This window comes from Ooceraea biroi, chromosome 8 (assembly GCF_003672135.1).
Source record: "Ooceraea biroi isolate clonal line C1 chromosome 8, Obir_v5.4, whole genome shotgun sequence".
In the NCBI taxonomy this organism is placed as follows: domain Eukaryota; kingdom Metazoa; phylum Arthropoda; class Insecta; order Hymenoptera; family Formicidae; genus Ooceraea; species Ooceraea biroi.
Window position 1 is genome coordinate 6706241 of NC_039513.1, and position 26038 is coordinate 6732278.

The 26038-nt window shown below is 35.2% G+C and overlaps 1 protein-coding gene and 1 long non-coding RNA gene across 3 annotated transcripts; one reads left to right on the forward strand and one right to left on the reverse strand.

Annotated features, from left to right (window-relative positions):
* Positions 1 to 581: 581 nt before the first annotated feature.
* Positions 582 to 25133, reverse strand: LOC105287864 (putative ferric-chelate reductase 1 homolog). Of its 2 annotated transcripts, XR_003406903.1 has the most exons (13): positions 24618 to 25036; positions 15388 to 15707; positions 14794 to 14885; positions 12587 to 12746; positions 7339 to 7539; positions 6691 to 6786; positions 5842 to 5998; positions 5074 to 5300; positions 3869 to 4109; positions 3475 to 3587; positions 2978 to 3091; positions 992 to 2377; positions 582 to 753 (listed from the first exon to the last, which is right to left on the reverse strand). XR_003406903.1 is itself a non-coding variant. In XM_011353695.3 (12 exons), the coding sequence occupies exons 1-12, from the start codon at positions 24625 to 24627 to the stop codon at positions 2237 to 2239; spliced, it is 1872 nt and encodes a 623-aa protein (XP_011351997.2). In that variant the 5' UTR covers positions 24628 to 25133; the 3' UTR covers positions 582 to 2236. The 2 variants fall into 2 exon arrangements, 1 of the variants encoding a protein (XP_011351997.2); XM_011353695.3 differs by having other exon boundaries at positions 582 to 2377; positions 24618 to 25133.
* LOC109611556 lies at positions 20140 to 23916 on the forward strand. The gene is made up of 2 exons (XR_002193978.2): positions 20140 to 22263; positions 22496 to 23916. It is a non-coding gene; the product is annotated as an uncharacterized LOC109611556 (long non-coding RNA).
* Positions 25134 to 26038: the final 905 nt, after the last annotated feature.

The following is a 26038-nucleotide window of genomic DNA, read 5'->3' on the forward strand; positions in this document are numbered from 1 at the left end:
TCTACCGGATCTCGACGATAAACGGATAATCTCGAGGATAATAGAGAAGGGGGTAATCTTCACGAAAATCTTGCCCAGAATGCTCTTGATAAGATAACGATTCAACACTCATTTAATTACATATCGATGCGTATCGTTATCTCGTTTCCGGCAAGACGAAAGAGTTGTTCAGACATTGCAGAAATACTGCATTACAAAATTGCGATGTTGCAAATGTGTTGCGCAACGTGCTGTAGCATTATTATAAGATAACTGTATCTACTTTCCGACCATTTTGCAAGAAATGTCAAAAACTCGCTTAACAATTTTTCCGCAGGTGCTTTCCAGTCGAAACACCCCGTATATTGGCGTTCTATCAATTTATTTCCGATAGTGAACTTGTCTGGCTAATCCATCTTATAGCTATTGACAGATCCGAAGTCCGTATACGTGTATGTATGTATATGTACGTATATATATATATTTATTAACAATCAATACGGCTAACAACGTTACGTTGTGCGCCATTATTGGCAGCGCAGGTAGCAATCGGTCAGGACGACTGTACAAAGGTATGTATTAAGGTAAAATAAGAAAAGCACTTGCAAAAGCTAATACTGTAGACTTTATTATAAATAAGTATTATGTAAGTAGAAAAGCACCGTCTGCACATAAGAAATCAGCGAAACTTCGGGATACAGCTGCTATTGTATTTAATACAAATCTTGAACTTGCGAAAATTCTTACGATTTCATCGATCTTCCGCCAACTCTCCTTAAAAAAAGAAACATGTAAAGACTAAATTCATATTAGAAATTAAAATAAAATATAAATAAGTTTTGAAACAAATATCGACAATAACGGCCAGTAAAGAAAAAATTTAAGGATCTAACGGAAGATATATCTATATGAAAGAAGATTAATGAAATCGATTATTCTCATTCCTTAATAATTAATATTAATTTATCTAGAACTTAAATAGCACATATAAAACGTACTGTAATCTTATTACCTATTAAATCTTCAAAAGAATAGTTTCCGTTCTTCTTTCATGTACCTCGATATAATATACATCGACTGGAAATATGATGAGATATTTTACGAAAACGGGGGTACCTTGTCTTCGCTTTTGTTTCATTTTCATCGGATGTAATCGCGGATTAATGAAGATTATGTTATTATACTGAGGCAAGTCGACTTCATTGTAAATGCAAAAATAAGAATATTAAATATATGTAAATATTGCAACAGTTATACGGACAGCAGTCAATACATCAGTCGCAAAAATGTGATGTTAATTATATAATTACGTATAATAATATCGATTGTTTCCACCGCTGAAGGTAGTTAACATTAAATATCAAAGGATTCACCTACCTTATACTTAACGAAAAGATTTTATTGCACACACAAGTATTACGTATTTTTACGTTTTTGCATTTTATACACGATTCTAAAAGACGTTTTAGGCTTTCAACGTCTTTTAAGATTTTGCTTTTTAATCTCATAAGCCTGTTAATTATAATTATAATTTCTTACGAAAGAATTACTGTATTGTATACGTGTATATTCGATCAAGATTACATCGTACGATATTGCCAAGAACAAATCAAATTTAATAACAATTTCTAAAATTTTTTTACTAAACCTATAATTAAATAATTTTCAAAAACACATTTCTATCAATATTTTGACTAAAAAAATGGAGCCACTTTTGTTTAAACCTCTTTCGGATATGAAATCGATTATTACCATCGACATATGGTATATGTCGAGGATTATTACTATAAAAATTAGCCAAATGCTTACGTCGCTAGCTGAATATCTTGGACAGAATATCGATAGATATTCCGTAAGTAAAAAAAAGTAATCCCAAAACATTTCTTTAATAACAGTAATAATGAAGTATGCAAATCTTAGACATAATGTCTTCCGAGTAAAAGATATGTTACGCAGAAATCTCTTTTTAATCACGAAATATAATTAAAATGGGAGTATGGATAACGAACCTCTCAGAGATCTGGAAAGAGTAGAAACTATTGTCAGCACCGCAGTAGTCTGTAGTACGTCTTCGTGCACAATTTGCACCTTTACACGAACAGAAATTTACGCGCTCCTCGTGTTAATTTGCATACAGAAAGTCGCGTCAGGATTATATCGTCGCTGAGAACTGCAACACTATCCATCCACAGGCGAAATCTTCCGTGCGAGTATCGTGGTGGTGATAAATATTTCCAGGGCGCGTTGATTAGCGGCCTCAGTAATTCGAGATAGTGTTGGTGAAGGTGGCCCACGTTTCCTCGATAGGTGCCAACACGGTGATCACTATGAGGGCTGCGGCGAACATGACGATAACCACAAAGTACACACCGAAAATGAACTTCCGCATGCCGGAATGCTGTCGGGAAAATATTCAATGAGACCATGTTTGCGCACTGATATTTGTTTGTGCATCGGATTATTTTCCAGAGCGATACTGATTTTCCAACACCGATGCATAATATCAGGAAGTAATTTACTTGTGCAAATTATTGTGTACACATGCTTGTAACACAAGGAAAATTTTCTTAATAGAAATTTCTCTTAAGGTCTCTTTTTATACTTTTTTCATTTGAAAAAAAATGTCACGTCTCGATATCTTCCTTTAAATTGAACAAACTTTAAACGAAAATATTTCTATAGCTTGCATCATTTCAAGAATATTACAAATAATAGCTACTAATCAATACCATGTATAAAAAAAATGTTCATCTTTTTAAAAAATATAAAATATTAGTATATGTATATATGTATTGACATATAATGATCGAGCAATCGTCTTTCAACACATAAAACTTGCTTCTCTTAAAAACTTAGAGATTAAAGAATAGTACACGTTGACAATAACATTCCTTTCTTTTATCTAGGTCTTATTGTCAGCCTTATTAACTTTCCAAGGCGAATCGACGTGAGTTAAAGGATTGCTCGATCACGTCACTCTTATTTTAGAAAATCTTACGGGAGCGTCTCGTCTTGCATCTGGATGCACCATTGATCCGCGAGAATGCATGTCTTTCATCGGGAATGAATTCACTCTTTGACTGACTTGTCTGTCAGATGCACATCCAAGGAACTGCAACACAAGTTGACAAAAATATCAAAAACATAACTACAGTCGAATAAGATAATTAAATATTAAACAATTCATTTCGACAAACGCAATTAAAGCACCATTAAATGTAAGGCTCGCATTTTTTATTTTGTTATATAATTATTATATAAAACTCATAATTTGCCACTTTGCACAAAGAAAATTAATCAGTTAAAAAATAACATAGATAAGTTAAGAAAATGTAAAGTTTAATAGTTTTAATCCATTTAAAAACAGCGAAAAGATCAAACGATTACGATTTTACATTAATAAAACTGTTCAATCGGATTTCCTCGCAATTCCTCGCAAACTTCTTGAGATTTCCAGAACTTAGTGCACAGATTTAGCAAATAATAAATTCTTACTGTGAGAATAAGGTGAGTTAGAACGTGGAACACTACGTATGCGGTAAGAATCCAGTCGACCCAATCCGGGAGTTTAGCCTTGTTCAGTCGCACAGCGAAGAAAAGTGCGATTACTGGAAAGAATTTTGTAGAAACGCTTAATCTATATGCCACATCCGTATATTGATAATTGTTATTGATAATTGTTCTTTTTTTAAGAAGAATGTTTTGACATGTAAAAAGTCATGTAATTTACCACAACAATTTTAAGTCACGTCAAATTAAAATTAATACTAAAATTAAGATAAATATCGATAAATCAAGGCAATATTCATGCAATATTTGACGGTTTACGAAATTTGTTAATTTATTTCGATTTATTTGATGAAATTGATTTATATAATTAGATACTTACAGGCGCATATTTTTGCCACATTGCCGACGAACCAGTGAGCCCAATTAAAGAGAGCTCTTCGCGGTGCGCCAGGATGTGGCCTCATAGCCGCCATGAAGGGTTGAATAAAGCATAGAATCGTGGTGGCCAAGCCAACGGAAGCGTGTATCGTCTCGGAACTCCACGTGCCCAATTCTACGAATATTATCACGAAGGCTGCGATCGTCATCGACCAGGTGAGCACCATGAAGAACCTGTGCCACTTGGCAGGAAAATTGATAGCATTTCATTATAGCGAAAGGCGCGCGAGAAAGGCGACGATTGAAGCCGCTTTCCTTTTGCACGATTTGAGCGTTAATGATGTGTACTTTAAACGTCGAGAAATTAACGCGAGTTCTAATATTTCTCTAACAGTAACGGGATATTTGACTAATCTAAGAAACAAGTCCCTAATGCTATATAATTATACGAAAATAAGATAACTTATATTGTTTGTAATTTGATATATTGAGAATTTTATTATTGCAATTTTTTAATTCTTTTTATTTGATTCTATATTATCATTATTATTTATACAAGCACATAATAATGATGTGAAGAAATTAATATCAATATTATCATAAATTCTTACGTGATAATAATATAGAGCAAACTTCTTAAAACAATTGGAAAAACAAATAAAAATAATCATATATTTATTTTATATTCCCAATATGATTTGTATTTGATAAAAACATAGAAACGACTGAATAATTTTGAAAGCATATAAACCGATATCAAACAGAATATACAATATTATAATACATGTACATTTTAAAACTGAAGCCATTCCAGCAAAAGCGTTATTATAAAATAATAGTATTATAGCATCGGAATCACGCAAATGTTCGAATACAATTGCTACAGCGTATTGCTACAATTTATTAACGTTTACAACGCTTTATTATGACTAAAAACAGATTGAACTCTTTTGCAAAATGGGAACGTGGAAAGCACTTGTTCATTGAAAATAACGATCAGTTCTATTCCCTCTCAAATCATCATGGAATTAATGGACGTACTAGTTTCCCGTAATCAAGAACTGGGAGCTAAAGAGGTAAATTGGGTGATTCATTCTGCGCCGGCCGGTTGCGGTTCAACACGCTCACGTATAATTTCAAGAGAACGTGGAACGTGACGTGTCAAGTAAAACATCCACGCGACTGTCGGGGAAATTGCATACTTACAGCGAACCAGTGATCCTTCCCACATAGCTGGGAGTTGACCCACGTCTGCCTGTAATATCTCGCGAGTAGCATCCCGATGGAGGCTGTGCCGATCCACGACGCCAACATAAGTGCGCCATGGAGGCGAATCAGTATATCGCTTGCTGCAGTCCACTCGCCAACATCGGAAAGTCTTTTCGAGCTGCTGGTCCCGAGATAGACGAGATCGTGAAAGTCAACGCCATTTCCTAAAAAAAACACAGAAAAGCAATTGCGATTAAGTTGTTTTCAGCCGTCCGCACAAAAGGAGAAAGTCAACTTCCCGTACGTTTCAGATAGTTGTAGTGATGTTATTTTTAATTAATTCTCTACAGTTATCGTGTGCTGAGAAAAATTCTGAAAAACAATCTATCGGAATTCGATCTATCGCATTTTATTCACACGTTTTCCGCCCGCGGCTACGGCAAAAACAGAAGGAAGTTATCAAATTTGCAGTTATCGCAACACCAAGCGAGAAAGTTGTAAAGTTTTTGCATGCTTGGCTCTCCGCGGAAACATACGAGAAGCGAACTTCGCCCACTGCCCACGAAGTTGCGTCGAGATTTTCTTCTATCTTTATTTTTTTTAATGTGCAGAGCAGAGCGTTGGGCCATCTGGCATTAGCCGAATTGTAAAAATGTAAATATTACCATCGTAAGTGAAAAGTAGATTTATTTTTACAAATCGATAGTACGTGGCGCTTGGATGCTCCGATGACGCAGATATATGTATATTTGGCTTGGTACGTACTTCTCAGATCTGTGCCGGCAACTACGAGGAGATGGTACGGAGTGTTGACAAGGTCATATGTACGTCCATGAACAACAGTAAGCTTGTCTCGTCGAAATCTGCAGTGAATCACGTCATCTTTGGTCGTGCCGGACTCCAGCTGAACCGCTCCTTCCGGCTACGGGCGAAATCGCGAATAGAGCGAGGTCGATGCTTGTTAGGCACAAATCTCGGAAGCAAATTCAGTGTAATGCGCGGAATACAAAATAAAATGTGCAACTGCAAGCGTATCCTTGTATCAGTACGCGATTAATTTTTACCAAGAATTTTATTGACATTTTAATATTAAATATTTCAGCAAGTATATTGGAATTTTCTTGAAATATTTTATATCAATTAAAAACGAAGACTTTATTATGTTTATTCTATCTCCTAAAACGTAATTTGCGAGGAGCTTTTACGTTTATATCTAATTAAAAGATAATAAAAGTTTTCTTGCATCTTGTATAAAAAAATCAATTTATAAATCAATTAAATTCGATGAAATAAAATTGATGTAATAATCAGATAGTAACGTTAAATGTTAAACAAGTATAACATATACCACGTGGCAAAATATGCTTGTTCCAAGTGACAAGATGTACTTGTAGCACATGGCAAAAATATTTCTTATATGAACTTCGTAATTATTTGTAGAAGATCTTAAAGATCTATTGCGTTACCGTAACGGGAGCGAGTTTGCCAACTACAGCGAGCGTAATAATTGGGATTTAATGGGCCGAACTCGTTGCCCGAGCACGAGGGCAAATTAATTAGTACAAAGATGCGTCTCTAGTCGGAAGGCAGTGTAGCACAGTAAACGATACTCACCGTCGCATGACGCGTATTTCGCTTTCCAGTATTCCAAGACATGTGTAACGCAATTTCGTCGCCCTCGTTTGTGCATTCGACTACGCTATCGTCACCCTGCGCATCGTTTTGCATATTATAGCTTAATCGTTAATCTCGTGCATTGCGAATGTGATTAAAGTAAACGTTGCAGTAGCTTCGGCAATTACTAATTGTTAAATAGATATCAAGCAATCAATAACGCTACTTAAATAATAAGTATACGTAACAATAAAATTCGGGAATCTACAATTTTCTGAGTTTGCACTTCCGGATAATTAAAGACTGAAATACAATCTACTTTGAAATCACCAAATTATTCGAAACAACTTATTACGTGCTGATATCATCTCGCGATTCAAATCTCAAGAATAATAAAATATGACATTTTTAAAAAACTTAGCAATTTTTTCTAAGAAACAAAATGAATTTGGAGAAAGATACATGCAATATAATTCCAGAAGCTAAGATGATAAAGACTTCAAAGTCCACCAGGAAGTGCAGAGAAGTACTTTCATGCGCTTGATAAAATACTTTCGCGGGATTGTGCGAGTCTTCGCTTAAATTGCGCGAGGATCTGAGAAAAAGTTGGGCGCGCGAGCTACTTGAACGTGTCTTGCATGCAATTACCATATTCTTGTCGTCCGATAGACCGACAGCGACGTATTTGGCGTTCCTCCGCGCCTGCATCTCGAAAATATACTGGTCGCCCCGCACAATCACGGCCACCACGGCGATGCAGTCCTTGGTTTTTATGCAACCCGCGGGCGCGCCGAAGCAGTTCTTGGTGGTGTGGCAGCCCGCGTAAAACGGATCCTCCTCATTCTTCGTCTGCAATAAGAACACACACCTGGGGATGAAGCGAGAATTTACAGCGGGGTGCCATCCGCGAGATATCATCTCGCGCGGAACGGCACGGTAGCGAGGGTTGCGCAACACCCTTTCCGTTTTGTCCGAAAATCAAGATATCACGACAGGTGTGAACGAGTAAAACGCGACAGGTTTTAGATATCGATATTGTTGTCTCAACGAGATGCTTGGGAGTTGCTTACGTATTATCAAATTACCAGGTAGTCTCTGATTTCAATATCCGGAGGGAAGACGTTTTCCCTCATAAAATCTAGATTAAATAAACAGAGAAGCAGAGAAATCATGATGCACTCTGAGATAGTTTCACCATAGACATACAAAAAAAACAAGAGTAACGAAAAGATATAAATTTTAATAGGACATAAACCTGTACAAAAAAATAGTAAAGTCAGACTCAAAAGCTTTCCATCATTGTCCTTTTAAATAATTAATAATCATAAAAAAGTTGGTTTGATGTATAGATGTGCAGATATGCAGATGTACTGACATAAGTATACATGACAATACGATTAAGATATGACATGAAACAGACAGCTGTTGTACATGTTCCTGATAACAAGAGTATATATAATCACAAAGTAATCTCAGCCCGCGGTATCTGAAGACATATTTAACATCTAAATAAACGGTGTTATCTGAATAAATATTTGCTATTGCTTCTATAGTGGACCCGGAATGTGTATGAATCGGCAAGAAATTCAAATAAGGGAGGCCTTGCGGAGCAAATTGCACGCAACAATTCAGAGGAATGTAGCTCACAACCGAACGAGAAGAGAATCTGCGGCAGGAGAAAGAGAAGTTTGACGACCAGCCTTCAACTTATAGAGATACGCTCCGCGAAATCGTGCGTTCACGCTTCAGCGGCCTCGCTCGCCATTACCGCTCTTTGGTGTACTTTTACGCTTTTTATCGCGTGCCGATCGGCCGCTGTTTTCAAGGAAAGGCCACTCACCCACTCGCCAGGATGTAATTATTCAATGAATCTGTTGCACGGTATTGTTTAACCAAATTGAAAAGCAATTCATTCTTGGCAAATGCCTTTTCGTTCTGCGACTACATTCAAAATTCGTCGCGAAGTCCTCGCATAATGTAAAAGAAAATTTATTAATTTATAGAAATAATCGATAGACTTGATCAGGATCTGTACTGGTCTACAAAATGCTAACAATATTATATTATTACTGTTATGATTTATGTCTGAAAGCTGTAGCTATGAATATCTGTGAATATTTATGATTGATTATAAATGATTAATTATAATTGATTAAAATATGAATTTTCAGAATACAGAGAATGCAGAGAATGTATGACACAAATTAGTAACAGCTAGAAATGTTTTTATATAGAAATTTTTAACAAGTATTCAAACGTATTGATCGTTACAAAGAAACACTGATAATAGCTGTAATGCAAAAGAGACAGAATTAACACAATCTCCTAGAAGAATTTGAAGAACATGGCGCTAAGCGTTACGCAAGATACTCGTATCGCCCTAATCCGTCAGCGGAACAACCCTTTGCCTTATCGGGCATGTCTAATGATCTTTTTCAGTGTTCCACTTATTTACCACCGAGTGCGATAAAGATGAAATTCACTAAAGATGAAAATATGGCCGTGAAAAATCCGCGACATGGTATCGCGAACAGCCGCGGAAGTGAACGGTGAAAGTATGTATATAAAGCATAAATTCCAGAATGCTGGTTGCGATCGCATGTTACGCGTTTGTACTCGGTTAAGGCCCTTGCATATACATACGTACGTAAAAATACATAATTCATGCATTCGCGCGTCACGCGCCGCTATATACGCCTCTCTATGCGCATCGCGAATTTTTTACTTTCTACCATAGCACCAACCGTGCTGCGCGCACGTTTCACGATACAAAGAATTCAAAATATTTTTTCTATATTAGTAAAAACTTTTGAAATTTCTGGATTCACGCAAATGATAAAAATGGCAACACAGATACATTCTAACAGTTTAAATTTCTAAACAACAGAATTTAAAGGAAATAATTATGTATATGTGTATATATAAAACTCTTAAGGGGTTAGACCAGTGTGATCGACCGAAAAAAATAGGTAATATTTAAACGTGAATTGTCGGAGAAATAGAAAAGCTAGAGACTTGTGGTTTGGCACTTTACTTAAGTACATCATAAAGGTATGAAATGTGCAAAATAAAAAAAAATATTAGTTGGAATATTGTTTATTAACATATTAAGAAAAGTTGATTTTTTAAAACATAAGTAATCGGTGTCGACGATTCCGCCATATTGGATGGTCTGGAATAAAAGAAAAAATAATATTATTAAAGTATATTGTATTCTCTAAGCATTGACCGAGGATTTTTGCAATATCATTGTTAGTTTGCAAAATATTAATAAATGAATTAACAAGTTTGGTGCAAAAACACGAACCAAAAATTCAAAAATTTTTGAAAGTTGACTGGAAAAAAATTTTTGAATTTTTGGTTCGTGTTTTTGCACCAAACTTGTTAATTCATTTATTAATATTTTGCAAACTAACAATGATATTGCAAAAATCCTCGGTCAATGCTTAGAGAATACAATATACTTTAATAATATTATTTTTTCTTTTATTCCAGACCATCCAATATGGCGGAATCGTCGACACCGATTACTTATGTTTTAAAAAATCAACTTTTCTTAATATGTTAATAAACAATATTCCAACTAATATTTTTTTTTATTTTGCACATTTCATACCTTTATGATGTACTTAAGGGGGTTACTACCTCCAGAATTTTTAAACAATCGATTTTTTTTATTACTGATTTTCATTCTTTATACTTTTAAAAATATAATAAAAAAAGAATTAGTGAAAAATTCCAATCCGTAACGAAGATATAACAATAAATATGACCGCGCGTCAGGAGACGGGCCGCGGCGCGCAGCTGCTGCGTGCGGCGCAGGCTACCGCAAAGAAACTCGAACAGCCCACAGATTACAGAAAACTGTACAAAATATAAAAATTATCGAGAAGGAAGGCACGCAATATGAAATTGGAATGGGAGATTAAGCTCACTACAAAAATTAATATTTACACGATTTTTACTTCTCAAACTTTAAACGCGTTTTTCTCGAAACCAGTTTTTTTGACACGGTCGGCACGATAACTCGAAGAGTTTTCAATATTTTTTAAAATTTTTTGTTCTCAAATCTTCGTAATCGTTTTGTCTATAGTCTATTGAGCCATTTTTTTGCAATTTTGTTTAATACAATTTTTATAAACAATTAAAGACCGAAATTTTTCATAAAAACATGAAGTTCAACTTTGACATGGCATAAATTGTTTATTTTTTTGAAATTAAAAAATCTGGCTCGATAAACTATAACTACAACATTACTTTATAAGAAATTTCTTGCATTTGTCAGATCCATCAATGTTACAAGAAGATATCATGTCGACTCTGAGGGGACATTTTTTTAGCAGTGGTCCAATTAATGCCACAAAACTTCATTTTATTAATATTCAAAAATTTATTATTAATTATTTTTTTACACTTAAAGGACCAGTAAATCATATGCAATTCATATTTTACTTTATTATTTCAGATATACCCCCTAAACAAATTCCCCAAACATATCAATTTTTCGCCGCTATGGAGGTATGTAACCCCTTAAGTAAAGTGCCAAACCGCAAGTCTCTAGCTTTTCTATTTCTCCGACAATTCACGTTTAAATATTACCTATTTTTTTCGGTCGATCACACTGGTCTAACCCCTTAAGAGTAAATATCTCTTTTTTTCTGTAAAATAAAATAATAGAATAGTTGGCTGATAATTTTGTGAAATGAAATTCATATAATATTTTATTAAAATATTTTATATAATATATAAAATATTTTAAACATTTTTGCCAATAGGCTAATTAGAAAATGGTATACTATAAGTAGCCTCTTCTCACACAGCATATGTATTATCAATTGAATTTCCAAAGTTAACAATTAAGACAATTTCCCCGCAAATACTCTCTATATAGAAAATAATTCGAAATATATTATTTAATGGCATTTGCGTTTTAAAGCACACCGTAATTTATCCACAGATAATCCATTTTACGTTATAAGTGGTATTCATTAGGATGTAGATGTTTAACAAGAATATAAGTGAATTTAAATTAAATTTGAATTCCGCAAAGCTGCAAAATGGAGATTTATGAGTGCGCCATTTCAATTCTCGTTCAATAATGACGATGGGTGTAATTGCTTATTTATTTCATGAATATACATGCTTGGGTCTGACAATTTTCATTAATTAGTGCATTGTTACAATCCATCCATGTGTAAACGAGAATTGAAATATGCATTTTAATCCAGGATCCGTTTTAATTCACGCGAGTGAAATATAACCGAACGATTCATTGAAAGTAAGGCATTATCTGCCAGGGAAAATTTAATGAGTCATATTATACGAAGGATGACGAACACAGAGTTTCCACATCACGCAATCGTTCGTTGATAGAAGCACAATTTTACGTTTTTCGGCGAATCCAGGCTGTTCAGTATTCCCTTGAGCATTTCTCAAGATATTACAGTCCGTCTCGGAAAAACATTGGATTGAGTCGTCGGAAGGACGAGAACGGGCAGAACGAAAAGCCAATTGGCTTTGAATGTCGTGTGATTCGACTACGACTTTTACCGGGAGTACGGCAGCATTGATACGTTTCTTCAAAAGGTAGACTGAATTTTTCAAAATCGCTGTGCCATATGCTCAAAGCATTACGAAGCAATCTTACGTATGCATCCGAAAGGATTCAAATTTAAGTTGTCTTGGGATGTAGAATCTACAGCAAGCTGATCAGATTCTACAAACACGATTAGCATGTACCATTTGTACTCGCGTCAGCTTGCGTGCATCCCACGAGCAGCACTCGCAAAGCCGCACCTATTGGGACTTACAAGCCGCTTACATCATTTAACACATGCTGCAATATCATGCACGTTTACCACATAATGGCGACGACCATGGGAAATCTAATACTTACCGCATAATCGACGGTAGGTCTGTAGAAGGGCGGCGTGGTGGTCCTGAAAGTAATAACGGGCGGGGGTGTGGCTAATACGTCGATGGATCGCTTGGAAACGGCGACTTTAGCTGATTCCACGCCGACCCAGTACGTGCTGTAATCCTGAGCGAAGGTGGAACTGCCAAAGAAACAATCAGAGGTCAACGATCAGTGTGCGGCGCACAGGGAATCAGAATTCAAGCAAAATGGTCCACAGTCAGTTTGGGATGCTAATGTGACGTGAGACATACAAAGTGGAAATTAGAATGGTAATTTGATAAATTACACTCAAATTGTACTTATATTATCTGGCATGTACATACATATTTTTATGCTTATGATATTATAAAAATAAAACTGTTTTTTAGTTTACTATAAAATTTGAAAAAAAATTGAATATTCCGATTAGTGATTCTCAATATTCTAAAATCTTTGATATTAAATGAAATTATCTATCAAATCATGTGTTATACATACTCGTGTATATAACATTTTAGTGTTGCGGTTATCTTAAGATGCTGAGAATTTTATATGAACATGTGTTTTCGCTGTTAATAAATGTTATACCATGCAACACATGATTTGATAGACAATTTCATTTAATATTAAAGATTTATTAGAATATTGAGAATTACCAACCGGAATATTCAAATTTATTTATATTAATTTATTTAAAACTAAAAAACAGTTTTATTTTTATAATATCGAACTCTTCAAAATTAATTTTTGAACATCTGTGTTTCTGTTATTTATGTCGTTTTATTTTTGATATAGCGGTAGAATACATATACTAAATGCTTAATGTGAAACTCACATCTCACATAATATATCTTAATAAGTATTTCATTATATTATATTTTAGTGAGAAATTCATTTTTTCTTATTTCTCATTATCTCTTGCGAGAATTGAAATGGATTGGTAAAGATAGCAGAAGATAGAAAAAAGATAGAAGAAACAATCCTAAAGTCAATTTCTGAGTTTTGCAATTAGGAATGTAACGTTAATATTACAACATAAAATTACAAAACTAATTCCTATCAATTACTTTAATCGACTTATTTTTTATATAAACATTTATTTTTATATAAACTTTATTTTACTGTTTTAATACTCTTGTCTTGGTATTTTGTTAACAATAAAAACACAATATCCATATATGCTTCTCAACATCTTAAGATAACCGTAACACTAAACATACAATATTAACACTATTTTCTTGTAAATCTCCTTTATCGCTTTCTCGTTGATGTCGATTGCGGGGAAATATCGAGGCACAAAGGGAACAAGCAACTCCCAAATGGAGCTGTAAAATCGGAATAAAATTCCAACTTTTCGAAATAAGTAACGAAGTTTCAGCGGGAGGCACAGATGCGCAATGTTATTAAACATGCATTAGTAACTCTGCATCGATTATTACGAGGAAAGTTTATGAGGAATGTTTCGCGCGTTTCTCACACCGTTACGTCCGCACGAGCGCGTTGAATTTCAAACACGCATCGCAGTCCCGTACGTACATGGTAATACCGAATCGTGATTCATAAATGTGATACGTCAAGTTCCTACGCGTGCGAAGCGGCGAAGATCACAGGAATTGTGACTTAACAATTAGCCGTTTTCAGACGTCTCCCGCTCTAAATTTTACAAACGCACTACAACTCCGCGATCTCACGAACTTCCGCGAATAATAAGCAACCTTACACGTTCTTCCTTGATATCCAGGAAGGAAGGAAGGATATCTGGAAATGATACAACCGTGATGAATAATCTATTACGTTCATAAATATCAATCAACAAAGTAAGCTAAAAGTGAGATAAATCAGGAAAAGCGTCACGCGGAATTTTACCCATAATTTATGTAAAATTATGTGATGTTAATTTTAGTATAAAAAATTTCTCGACGAAGTAAAACGAATATACGCCGTATAAACTCTCTTTCTCTTTACCTGAGTAAATATAAATTTTTTAAATATATCTATATAATATAATTCACTTTTATATACAGATTTCTATAATAATATATTGCTTTTTGTACGTATGACGTTATAATAAAGAAATTTTTGTCGGCAGAATTAATTCAGAATTCGCGTCAATGCGAATCCAGATGTTATGCAGCTGGAATAAGCAAGAATCATGATCCTTATATGATGCTCGTAAGGAATCATTATCGTTACACAACAATACTTACTTGAAGATAATGGTCCCCTCGTAATCGATCGGAGCTTGCCAATCGAATACAAGATTGTGCTTCTTCTGGGTGTTCGTGTGAGTCACGCCATTCTAGACACAAGAAACAGGAGGAAGCTTCTTTAGATAAGAAAATGTACATACTTGATTAATGACTCAATCTTGACCTTGAAACGAATAACAAGGAAAATGTCCGTTGCATAAAAACCGAGTACTTATAGTGCATTACAATGTATTACACGCATGAAATGTATCGTAAAATTGCACAAGCAAAGTTCTAGAGCTAAAAGCGATAATTTCACAATGATTTCTCCAAGAATTCAACACCACGATAATTTTATTTTCTTCTTTAATTATTTTAAAAAATGTGTCTTAAATTCAAAGAAATTATATTACTGAAATTTGGACAGAAACTGACAAGTATATTTTAATTGCAATGTAATCTTCCTTTTTTGGATGAAAATTAAACATCTCCTCTCTGGGTGGAAAAATGTAATAAAATCTCATTGATTATTACAGGTAACGAAAATTATTACGAAAGCATTCCGTCGAGAGAAATTTAAAATACTATTTTATAATTTTACAGAAAATATACCTTTGTGCCCTGCGTGCACTCCAGGTACCTTGCGGAATCGGGCAGATTCGCGAAATCTCCCACGTTCTCGCCAGTGTTAATGTCCTTTGCGATGATCATGAAGCCTTCGTATGGGAGACCTTGAGGACTCCCGAGAGTCAGTCGAACCCTGCCTTGTCCAGGTGCGGGTAGTACCTGATAAGGTGGATACGATGACTGGAGGGAGCCGCTAGAATGACGCGGCATTAAATCGTAACATGCCTCCGGTGGTGCTCCATTAGGTAATCCCAGAACCTTCGCTAATAAGCCGATGATCAGGAGCAGCAACGTCCTAGGCATTTCTATAATATAACAGAAATAGACAATCAAACGATTATAATACATATTTCAATGATTGGCGTTGATATGCATGCCATCTCGTACAACAACGTTCTTGTTCTCTAATAAAAAATTGATTTCGCATCAATCAATGCGTCTGTCGTTCAAAATAATATCGAGTTGTCAGAACGCTTTTTATAAATTATTTGAGATTTATAAAAATGTTTGAAATTACTGTGTAACATTCATGTCGTGCGCGATAACATTCATATCGTTCATGTTGAGATAAATTAAGTTTCGCTGCATCAGTTCTTGCATTATTAGATTTAACTGTCTCTAATTGGTCTCGGTATAAGATATTAGATTTCCTGCTCCGGCACAGCGCGGCGCAAGTTGTAATATTTAACAATTGCCTGGATTCTCTCGCGGGAAATAATCGGAAAAATGCCTGAATAGGGCGACACACTTGTTTAAACGCGATGCAGGCAATGCGACTATTTAATCGACTGCTCACATCGATGAATTTATCCGGTATGACGTAAACAGAAATGTACATCTGCCAGCAACATTCTGTCGCTTATCCATAACGTGCGTCTTATTCCCGATATTCGCGTATAATCATGTATACAATGTTGCAGCAAATTTCAATTTCAATTAGTCACATTTGCATCAGTAATTGAACACGACCACGCAGAAATCATGAAGATGTTTTATTTATGTCATATAATTTTATAAAATGATTAATCATCAAGCAATGACAATATCCAATCAATGGACTCTTAAACACTGTCTTCTTAATATATATCTATGTTACACATACATATGTGTATATATCAATAATCATTAATTTCGCTATTATTTATATAATTGCTATAATATCGTCATTATTACAAAATCGTTTTAGAAATTATATCATATAACGCAAAAGTAAAATTGTTCTTTATGCAAAAGAGAGTATTTAAAAAGGGGACTGAAATGTGTTGTATAACTAGGACTGAAAGATAAAATACTTTTTAATTTTCTTTTTTAATAATGTTCGTTTTGTAGTTACACAATGTATCCATAATAACTTTCATATCAATAATGTAGGCCATGACAGCCTTCATCTGTAATTTTGTTAACAAATAAATGCATATGCATTTATTCGCAGTAATTATACAAAAAGAGATGACATTTTAATATAATATAAAGTATAAAAGCTCGTTTTAATACATTTAATTAAATGAATAAGTTAAGTACATAAATAAATTATAGATACTTGTATATTCCTGAGAAAAATTCTTATTTAGTTTTCCTGGAATATATACCTTTGGAATATATATATCTTTCCTTGTGAAATTATGAAGTATTTGAGCAATCAATATACAGCGTTTTCACATTAAATATTTCATAAAATAGTAAATTATATAACAGTATGGAGAAATACTCTAAAGTCACATTATTGCTGAACGCATTTAGATATCCTAACATAATGTCCTATATACTCAGATATATCTATCTTAAGTACATTTACCCGAGAATTTTAAAACTTTGTTAACCTTTTGTTAACTTAAAAAAATGAAACATGTTTTTCGCTCCGTTTATTATATTGCTTTTTTATAATAGAATTTCAACGTTTTAAATGAAAAATCACTCAATAATACTCTTATTGCCCCATTTCACTCCTACAATTTATTTTAACGAAATTTAGCTGGAAAATGTAAAATGCATGCTACGTAATTATCAGATAACAAGATAATTGAAAATTTGGAAAAAATAAAATAAAATAAAAGAATGAAAAACACAAAACAAGAGAATACGTGTTTCATAATTAGAAACATTCTTAAAAATGATTGAATATAATATGTATCCAAACAAATGATTCAATACTAATAGTATCGCTGTTCAAAGATCGCAGGTACCCTGAAGTACCCTAGCTTTTAGTCACTTGTCACTTAATCGTATATAAAAGATACGATCAATTTCTGTGCACAAAGTTCAAAACTGCATATGGAGTAGCCCCGATACACGCAATTGTAACGATAGAGCAAATCAGATAAAGTACGGAGCGATAAATTACTGATAATCGTCAATAATTTTTTGTGATATATTACAGAGTGGTGCTAATTGTTCGATAATGTAGAACATTTAATTGGATCGAGATAACAAAAGTCGCCATCGAGACGTTAATGAGCAGCCAAGCGAGGCGCAGAGAATGAATGACTGCAAGGAACGAGCTCGCTAGCTCGTGCACAGCCCACGCTTGAAAGAAGCTGACTTTCACCCATCGGGAGTTTAGCTCCTTAACCAGTTTCTCAGCTCTAGCGCATTCCTGAATGCCCCACCGTTACTGAAATGTACTTCTCATGTCTACTGTTATGTAACGCCCACTGACACTCGCCATTGAAATGCCAAACAGCAACGGCGACGTTTACTGCAATGTTTTTTCTCTCATCTAGGATGTCTCCGTTCATTCAGAAATCTTTAGATCAGAAATATCTTTAAATCACCACTTTGCGTCACGTATTTGATGTTAAATCTCGAGTTACAGTTCTGAATTACATTCCTTAAAAGCAGAAAGATGCAATCTTGCACAAACTTACCGTCTAAAGCAAATTAAAAAGAAGACATAAGGAAGGTGTAGTAAAAGAAACAAAAGTATGCGGGAATAAGTGAAATGAGACAAAATTGAAAAGACTCTGTAGTGTCGAGATATATCGAAAAATATATCGAAATATATATCATATACTATATCGAAAGTTCGATTGATATTTATATGTACCCATATGAAATCCATTGAACCATTCCGATACTTTTTTTAGCATATTACATCAACTCCGGAAGCGTTACTAACTGAGAAATATTTCTCGTATAATTCTGCAAGATCATATCTCACTAGGAAGTAAAGTGGTAGCTTAGTCAGCAATAAAATGCGCGGTTTTTCGCGCAATTTCCACGAGTGCCCGCAATTGCGAAATCAACGTGGATATTCGAGACAAGGTCGATCACACTCGCGGTTGTTAACCGCTCGCTTTGCACTTTGCACGTGCAAGCCACAACACACGCACACACATGTCTCAAGTTCGCCGATTAGAATTAGGTCGCGCGCAATGTATAATAGAGTAACTCTACCATAAAAAGTCGAAGGATTGCCTTGTGGAAAGGTAACTTGTAGATAATCATTGCAGAAATCTAGCGCCGACTTCTCAACGACAATTGAAACCAATAATAGCTGAGAAATCAAGATGAAGATTCTTCTCAAGAATTGAAAAGAATTGTGGTTAATTAGAGTAGCAAGATGGGGTTACGTAATAACGTAGTAGGTATACATATTGCAGCACGCAATCGTTTTAAGGTAGTGAGATAATGAGTACAGCACGTCTTCGCAAGAAGAAGCTCTCTCGCGCACAATTTAAATTTAAATATTATTATTATAAATTTATTATAAAATTAAAGCTCTGCTTTAAAATAGGAATAATTAATTAATTAATTAATGACGTAATAATGAGTTTATTATTATAAATACGAAGTGAAGTACAACCGAAATTGTTCTCATGTTGATCTCCACCCTTTACTTTCGACTTTTATATTTAAATTTTGTATTCACGCGAAGAATAAAGATAGAATAACGACATGTATAATTCTACACAGCTGTAAAACCAATTGAAAGTCGGAGAATGTATCCGCAAAGTACGCGATTATGTGCAACAGCCATGGAGGCGAGCTGAGGCGAGTCCGTCGATACCGTCTGCAAGATCAATATTGCAGATGCACTCGAAATTTCTCTCGGACGGTGCCTACAATTTGCAAGCCGCTGCGGCTGCAGCGCTCGCGTACGTGTGAACCTATCGGTCGAGGCATACGTATTTGCAACTGTAGTTGCACGTGCATAAGCCGGGAAACCAGGACGGTCTCTCCTATTTCCTTTGTTTGTGGCCGCAAAAACCGTAACGACACCGCGGTTAAAAATCCGCTCATCGGAACTGTGTTTGCGTTATGCGACAGATCGGCGGTAATCACATGCGTGTCTAGCATTATCGCGTATTCATTATTCCATTGTGCAGGAGGGAACGAGCACAAGGCTTTATTTTTGCAGCTTACAACGCCTGTGTGACTCATCCGAGGCATCTCGTCATACACACATACACGGAGTTCACGTTACAAGCGCGAATCCAGTGAGGTCGCAGGTGGACTTTCCTCCTTTGCGGTCCTTTTGCCGAGTATCTAGGAAATTCCCATTACAATGTACACGAGACTAGAAACGTCGGATCGATGACTATTGTACGTAAAATATGAGTAATCGGCATCTTGCAGATTCATTCATGCCGCGCAGCACACTCAGGTTTAAAAAATGATTTGGCATTCCACATTTGGTTTCCTACGTTTCCTATTTATTTCATACGTATTTTTATTTATTATAAGAATATTTCTAATTAAATTAAATGTTTATTATAAAAAAAGAATATTACTAATTAAAAGTTCTGTTTTATTTCAAAATTATGTAGTCTATGTAATATTAATTTGTTATAGTCTTTAATGTGCTAAAAGTGTGCTGTCGCAAAACAAATTCAGTTATTTCTTAATCATTGGTACCTACGATGTACCTCGTTTACAGAAACCTCTACGAGCGCCTGTATTTAACGTGGAAAGCTAACTTGATTTACTAACGAAATGGAAACTAATTACGATGACAGTGTACCGAGTGTCTAACTCAAGTATCTCGATTACCAAATTTACGAAATGGCAATTCCGTAACTTGGTCGAACGTTATCGATATTTCTTGTTTGTCGAATTTTACTCGTTCTTACTACTTTCGCTGCAGTTACGTGTGCATTTACAGCGAGAGAGATACTCGATATTTCCCTTGGCAACGATCCAACGCAATTTCCTTAGTAGCGTATTCTTAGTATTCGCTCTTCTTGTGCAACGTAATCTTCGCACGATGCATTTTCGCATGTGTCGATCGAGCATTTAGTTTGTTCAGCAAGTTATTACTGATTTGTTTGAATCTAATGCTGCTGGATGTCGATTCCCTAACTTTTAACGACAATATCGTTATCGTTACGTGTTGTTGCGTAGTTATTTTTTGATACGTTTTATCTGCGTAACCACATATAACGATAGCGACATTGTCGAAATTACGAAATTAGGAAATAGACATACTGTAGATACGACTGTAGATACGGATAGATACGACTATATTACTACATTTAACACTAAATCTATCACGCCGGTCAAATGACCGTTTTAAAATTTTTGATTAAAAATGCTGCATTCGGCAGAAATTCATAAACAGAAATTTCAATGGTCATTTTCTTCAGAACCTGACAGCAATCATTCTTTTTTGTCGCCTACACATATTGATAATATTCGATAGGAATAAGTATATATAAATTGTGGGTAGGTTTAGTGTTAAAAAAGCAATTATTCCATAAATGCGATATTATAACAAAGATATACATCAGTAAAACTAGAGGTGATCGCAAATTACATGATGAACTGAACGACAATAAGATATTTAATTAACGCAATTATACAGGCACAGTAGTTAAAGGTGCGCCCGGATACGCCCTGATGCGCCTCTTAATTTAATTGTGGTATCACAATTTAATGACACGCGACACACTTTTAAAGAAATGATCCATTGCGTTGCACAAGAAACATTAAATTAGCGTAGCATAAAATGTTTTAGAAATATATATGGAAACATATACATGGAATCTCGTGGTCCCAGGTTTGCAGCATGATGCTTGCAGCAAAATTTATACGTTACAGCTAAGAGAAAAAATAAATTATGCTTTTAGTTCTTCATCTTATTCTTCCTTACTTTTTCTTACTTCCTCCTTATCTTGTTTTTTTTTCTATGATAATTCTTTTTTATATGTATGTAATGAGCACCCGCAGACCATGATAAAGTGTGTGACGTTTCTAACGTAACTCTTACTGCGACCTAAATGTACTATATCGCACTCAATGTAACTATAGATATTCACGACACGCGTCTTAGAATGAATAATTGTATTCGTACGACGTGTTGGTTTCTACCGCTCCGAATGCCATCAGACGAACGAAGTATCGTGTCCCGTTTCTCTCTCTCGTCTCTCCCTCTCTCTCTCTCTCTGTTTGGTGAACGCATCACTATGGTTACGTTCCATGCTGTTGTCCTAGAATTTCCACGTTGAGCATTACTCTCGCGTCAGCGTACCGAACCGCAAATTATTTTATCGGTTACGTAAAGCCAGAAGCCCGTCGAGCAAGAATTCAGGGAAACACCATTCATCGCCGCCGCGATTATTCTTAACGGTCTTCTCCTTAACGAGGATAGTGGTCTCCGCAACGCATCGATCTTGCGATTGTTTCGTGTTGTCTTATGCACAGATTGAGTCAACCAATTAGGGCAACCTGTGACCAAGGTTGGACACAGATGTGCTAAGTATACCGATATACAGATATATAGATGTGCTGCGATACCGATCTGTAAAGTCTCATATTGTGGTGTGTGTATTGCACACAACTTGCAGAACTAAAGATCTCACTTCTCCAAGCCATTTCGAATTTTATTTTTCAAAAATATATTTGAAATTTGTGAGGAAGTTTATAGTATGTACATACACATAATTTCTACTTTGCAAAAATATGATTGTTTAGACTCTTTGCAAATAAAGCGTCCTTCTTTTTTAATTTAATTATTTTGAGAAACACAACTGAGAAAAATAATATTAACAAAACCGAATCATCTTTATAAGCTGGCAAAAAAGTAGCAATAATAAAAAATCGTTTATATATATATATATATATATATATATAAAATAATTTATGTCATTTATTTCAGAATCAGTCAGTATTAATTTTAATCATTTAATCGTTCGCGCATGTGCAAGAGAATTTTAACAGACATTTCTTCAAAGTCGATAATCTTTAACCGTAATTCAATCGTCTCTTCGTCTCTTCCGTGATTCCATCTCTTTATATAGGAGAAGACAGAGAGACAATTGCCCCGCGATTAAAGTTAATCGACGTCGGAGCAATCAGCCCTAGAGCGATCGAAGGGATCTTGAAAGGATCCAGCGGATCCAACGGATCTCTATTCGATTCTCTTGCTTATCGATGAGAAGGATCACGTTCTCACCGGTCACGACACACAACTTGGATTATAGAAAAGCTAGTAAATTCTCTCACATTTATTTTATCTATAAAAAATAACACAAAATTTATGTACGTTTTATTTCAATGTTCTTAATACTAATTTTTTAATACTAATTTGCTAACAAATAAAACGTCAGAATAGAATATATTAATAATCTCAAGTGATATTTTAATGTTTATATAGTTTCTAATGTGTGTTTGTATCTAATTTACATGTGTGGGTGTAAATGCATATAACATGAAATATGAATAAAATGTAGATGATAGTATACTACGGATCTCTACGCGAATGGTGTAGAAGATTAATCTTTGTATAGCGGCAAAGAGATTTGGATCATCGTCACGTTTATACTCAAAATTCTGAAACGAACAGGAAGCAGCAGCTGAATTTTTTATGAATATCTCTTACGAGCTTTTTGTATAGTGTTATCCTATGAGTTTTAAGTTTCCTATCTATATCTACGTATTTTCATATGCACAGGTCATCTTTCCATTTCCAGTTTACTCTAAGAAATATGTATAATGTTCAAAGCGGCAATGCTGATGATGATTCTGAATAATGCGAGAAATAATTTGTGCAATAACATACAGTCATTTACAATAACGTACATAATATATAATGTACTAATTATTTACACTGTGTTACAGGAACAGATAAGGTCAAGAATTTCGTATGAAACGTCACATTAATTATGTAGACTTCCATGTAACCGGAGGAGGAAGAGGTTTCACGAGGTTGACACTTAAATTTATTTATCGAGCAATACGTGATGAAAACAAATTATTCAGCATAACACTTAAAATTTTTAATAAGCAGTCAAAAGATAATTTTTATGACCTCTATTTTACGGTTTCTTCGATAATTTCGTGACATATAATGGGAATAAATTACCGATATTGATTTCATATGCGTAATTTAATCATTTTGGACGAAGTATATTATAAGACACTTCCGATTATTCGATCGTTTAGAAAAATGCACCAAGCAATCATCTTTTTAATTTTCTTATTAATTTTCTCTTAATTATCATGCATATACAAAAAAATAATTATATTTTTTATACCAAATCTTGATAAAGTGCAAGGAAAAATTAAATTAAATTAAATTTAGAAAAGATAGTTTCCAACAATATTATTTAATTTTTAGATTTAGAACCCTCATGTGTAACCCTTAGATGGTAACATCTATCTACGGTACCATCATCCATTTGTATAAAATATTAAAAAAGACAGATGATATGAGATAATTAGCACCTTCATTCTAGTTGGTTGCCTGTCGATTGAAGAAAAACAGATTTATGCGTCAACCGGTTACCAATTGCTTGTTTCTTTCAAATAAATACCGAGCATATTAGACCGCTGAAAAAGTGTTTGTTGGTAACGCGCAATTTTATAGACATCAACCTTTTTGCTGTTCTCAGCAAAAATAGTATTCCAACTAAGTATTAAATAATAATAGCGAAGTCTGTGTTACAAAATAACACAGACACATATTTGTCTATTCCTCGATTTTACACGCCAAGCTGAGAATCCTCGCATCATTGCTTCTAATCTTTCTCAATCATTCTCAATCATACAAACAATCCCACAAACACTATTCCAACATTATGCGCCTCGAGAATCAGAATCATTGCCACGTAATAACATTCCAATCATTTTTTTAACAGGATTGTATATAAAAATCCAGGTACCACCATCAGGATTTACGGTATCTGCTAATTATAGAGTTGCATCTGCATGCATCCCTATAATTACTATAAAACTATATCTCTATAATTACTATATCTATAAAAAATGCAAGCACTCACTGATCTTCATGTCCGTCAGGCAGTGAATCCCGCTGCTGCTCACCAAGATGAACGCGCGCCAAACAAATTCGCGGGGTCACGTGCGCGGCACTGACAATACGATGACACGTGTGCACCAATTCTTAACCCTCAAATTCAGGCTGAGAGAGGATTCAGGCGGTAGCGCGTCGTGCAACCACGCGTTTGACCCACGTTTGGTCGTCGACGATACCGATCGATCGGACGGCGTCGTCCTCAGCGGCGTCCGTGCGGCCGAGCGAACTTGAACTGCGTTCTCCAACTGAAGCGCGATCGAGAGCTCGATAATCGCGGCTCCGATACGCGCACTCACCGGGAAAGTCTGCGCCTTTAATCGCGCGATTCCTCAACGGTGGATCGAGAACGACTAGCGGCGCGCCAGCTCGATCGCTTCCCGGACGTGGATCTCGCGCGGCACTTGTTGATCCCGCGGCGGCATACTTCCGTCGACGGCACCAAGAACCACACCTTGCGAGAGACTGTACGACGAGTACGAGCCGAGTTGAAAGGCCTTCGGCCATGAGACCAGTTCAGACCCGTAGCTATTTGCTGGTGGCGTGCCGGTGAGCGATGCCTGACGCTTTTGTACGCTGATGTATCCTTGCAGGCCCTCGGGGAGACGGTCTAACTCTGCGACTGATCAGGAACAAGAGATTGTTGGTGCCTGTGCTGCAAGATTGGAGCAATATATTGTAGAATGTCGCTTAGTACTTGCAAACTGATTAAAAGACGCACTCGTATCTCATGACAAATGTGTTCAGCAATGATTTAGGGAGATACTGTAGAGTATCGTTTGCAAGAGATAGAAGGTTCCCCTGGGAATAAATAGCCGTACTTAAGTGAGACTATTTTTTAAAAAGGATATAACGTTCTCTCTGGTTCTAGCTCCAGTTTCCACTTTCTTCGATAGGTATTTATGGTACTTGTTAACTTCTCGAACGATATAAACTTAATGTCAGGTTATTCGGAGTTATTCGGTCGGTTCGTTTGGAGTTATTTCCTCCGCACGAAAATATTAACGTGGTAACGAAAAGTTTAGCAGTATTTCCGAACAACTACTTATTAAATATGAAAGACTTTCTGCGAGCTAAAGTTGGAAAATACAAACGGATAATGAACCATATCCTTTGGATAAATTTAAACATAAAATTTAATAATAAATCAATTTTAATACTTAATTATCTAGATATTTTTACCATATTCTTAAAAAGTCGAAATTGTGACAATTGTAACAAATAACCTTTTCGAGATTTTTGTTAAAGAAATCTCAATTTAAAACAATCTGTTTTTAAAAAATACTACGACAAAATTTAAACGTCTCCCATGTTTCTTTAAATTTATATAAAAATAGCCAATATTTTTTCCAATGTTATTTATGTCACTGGCATATTGGTTCAGGGCAA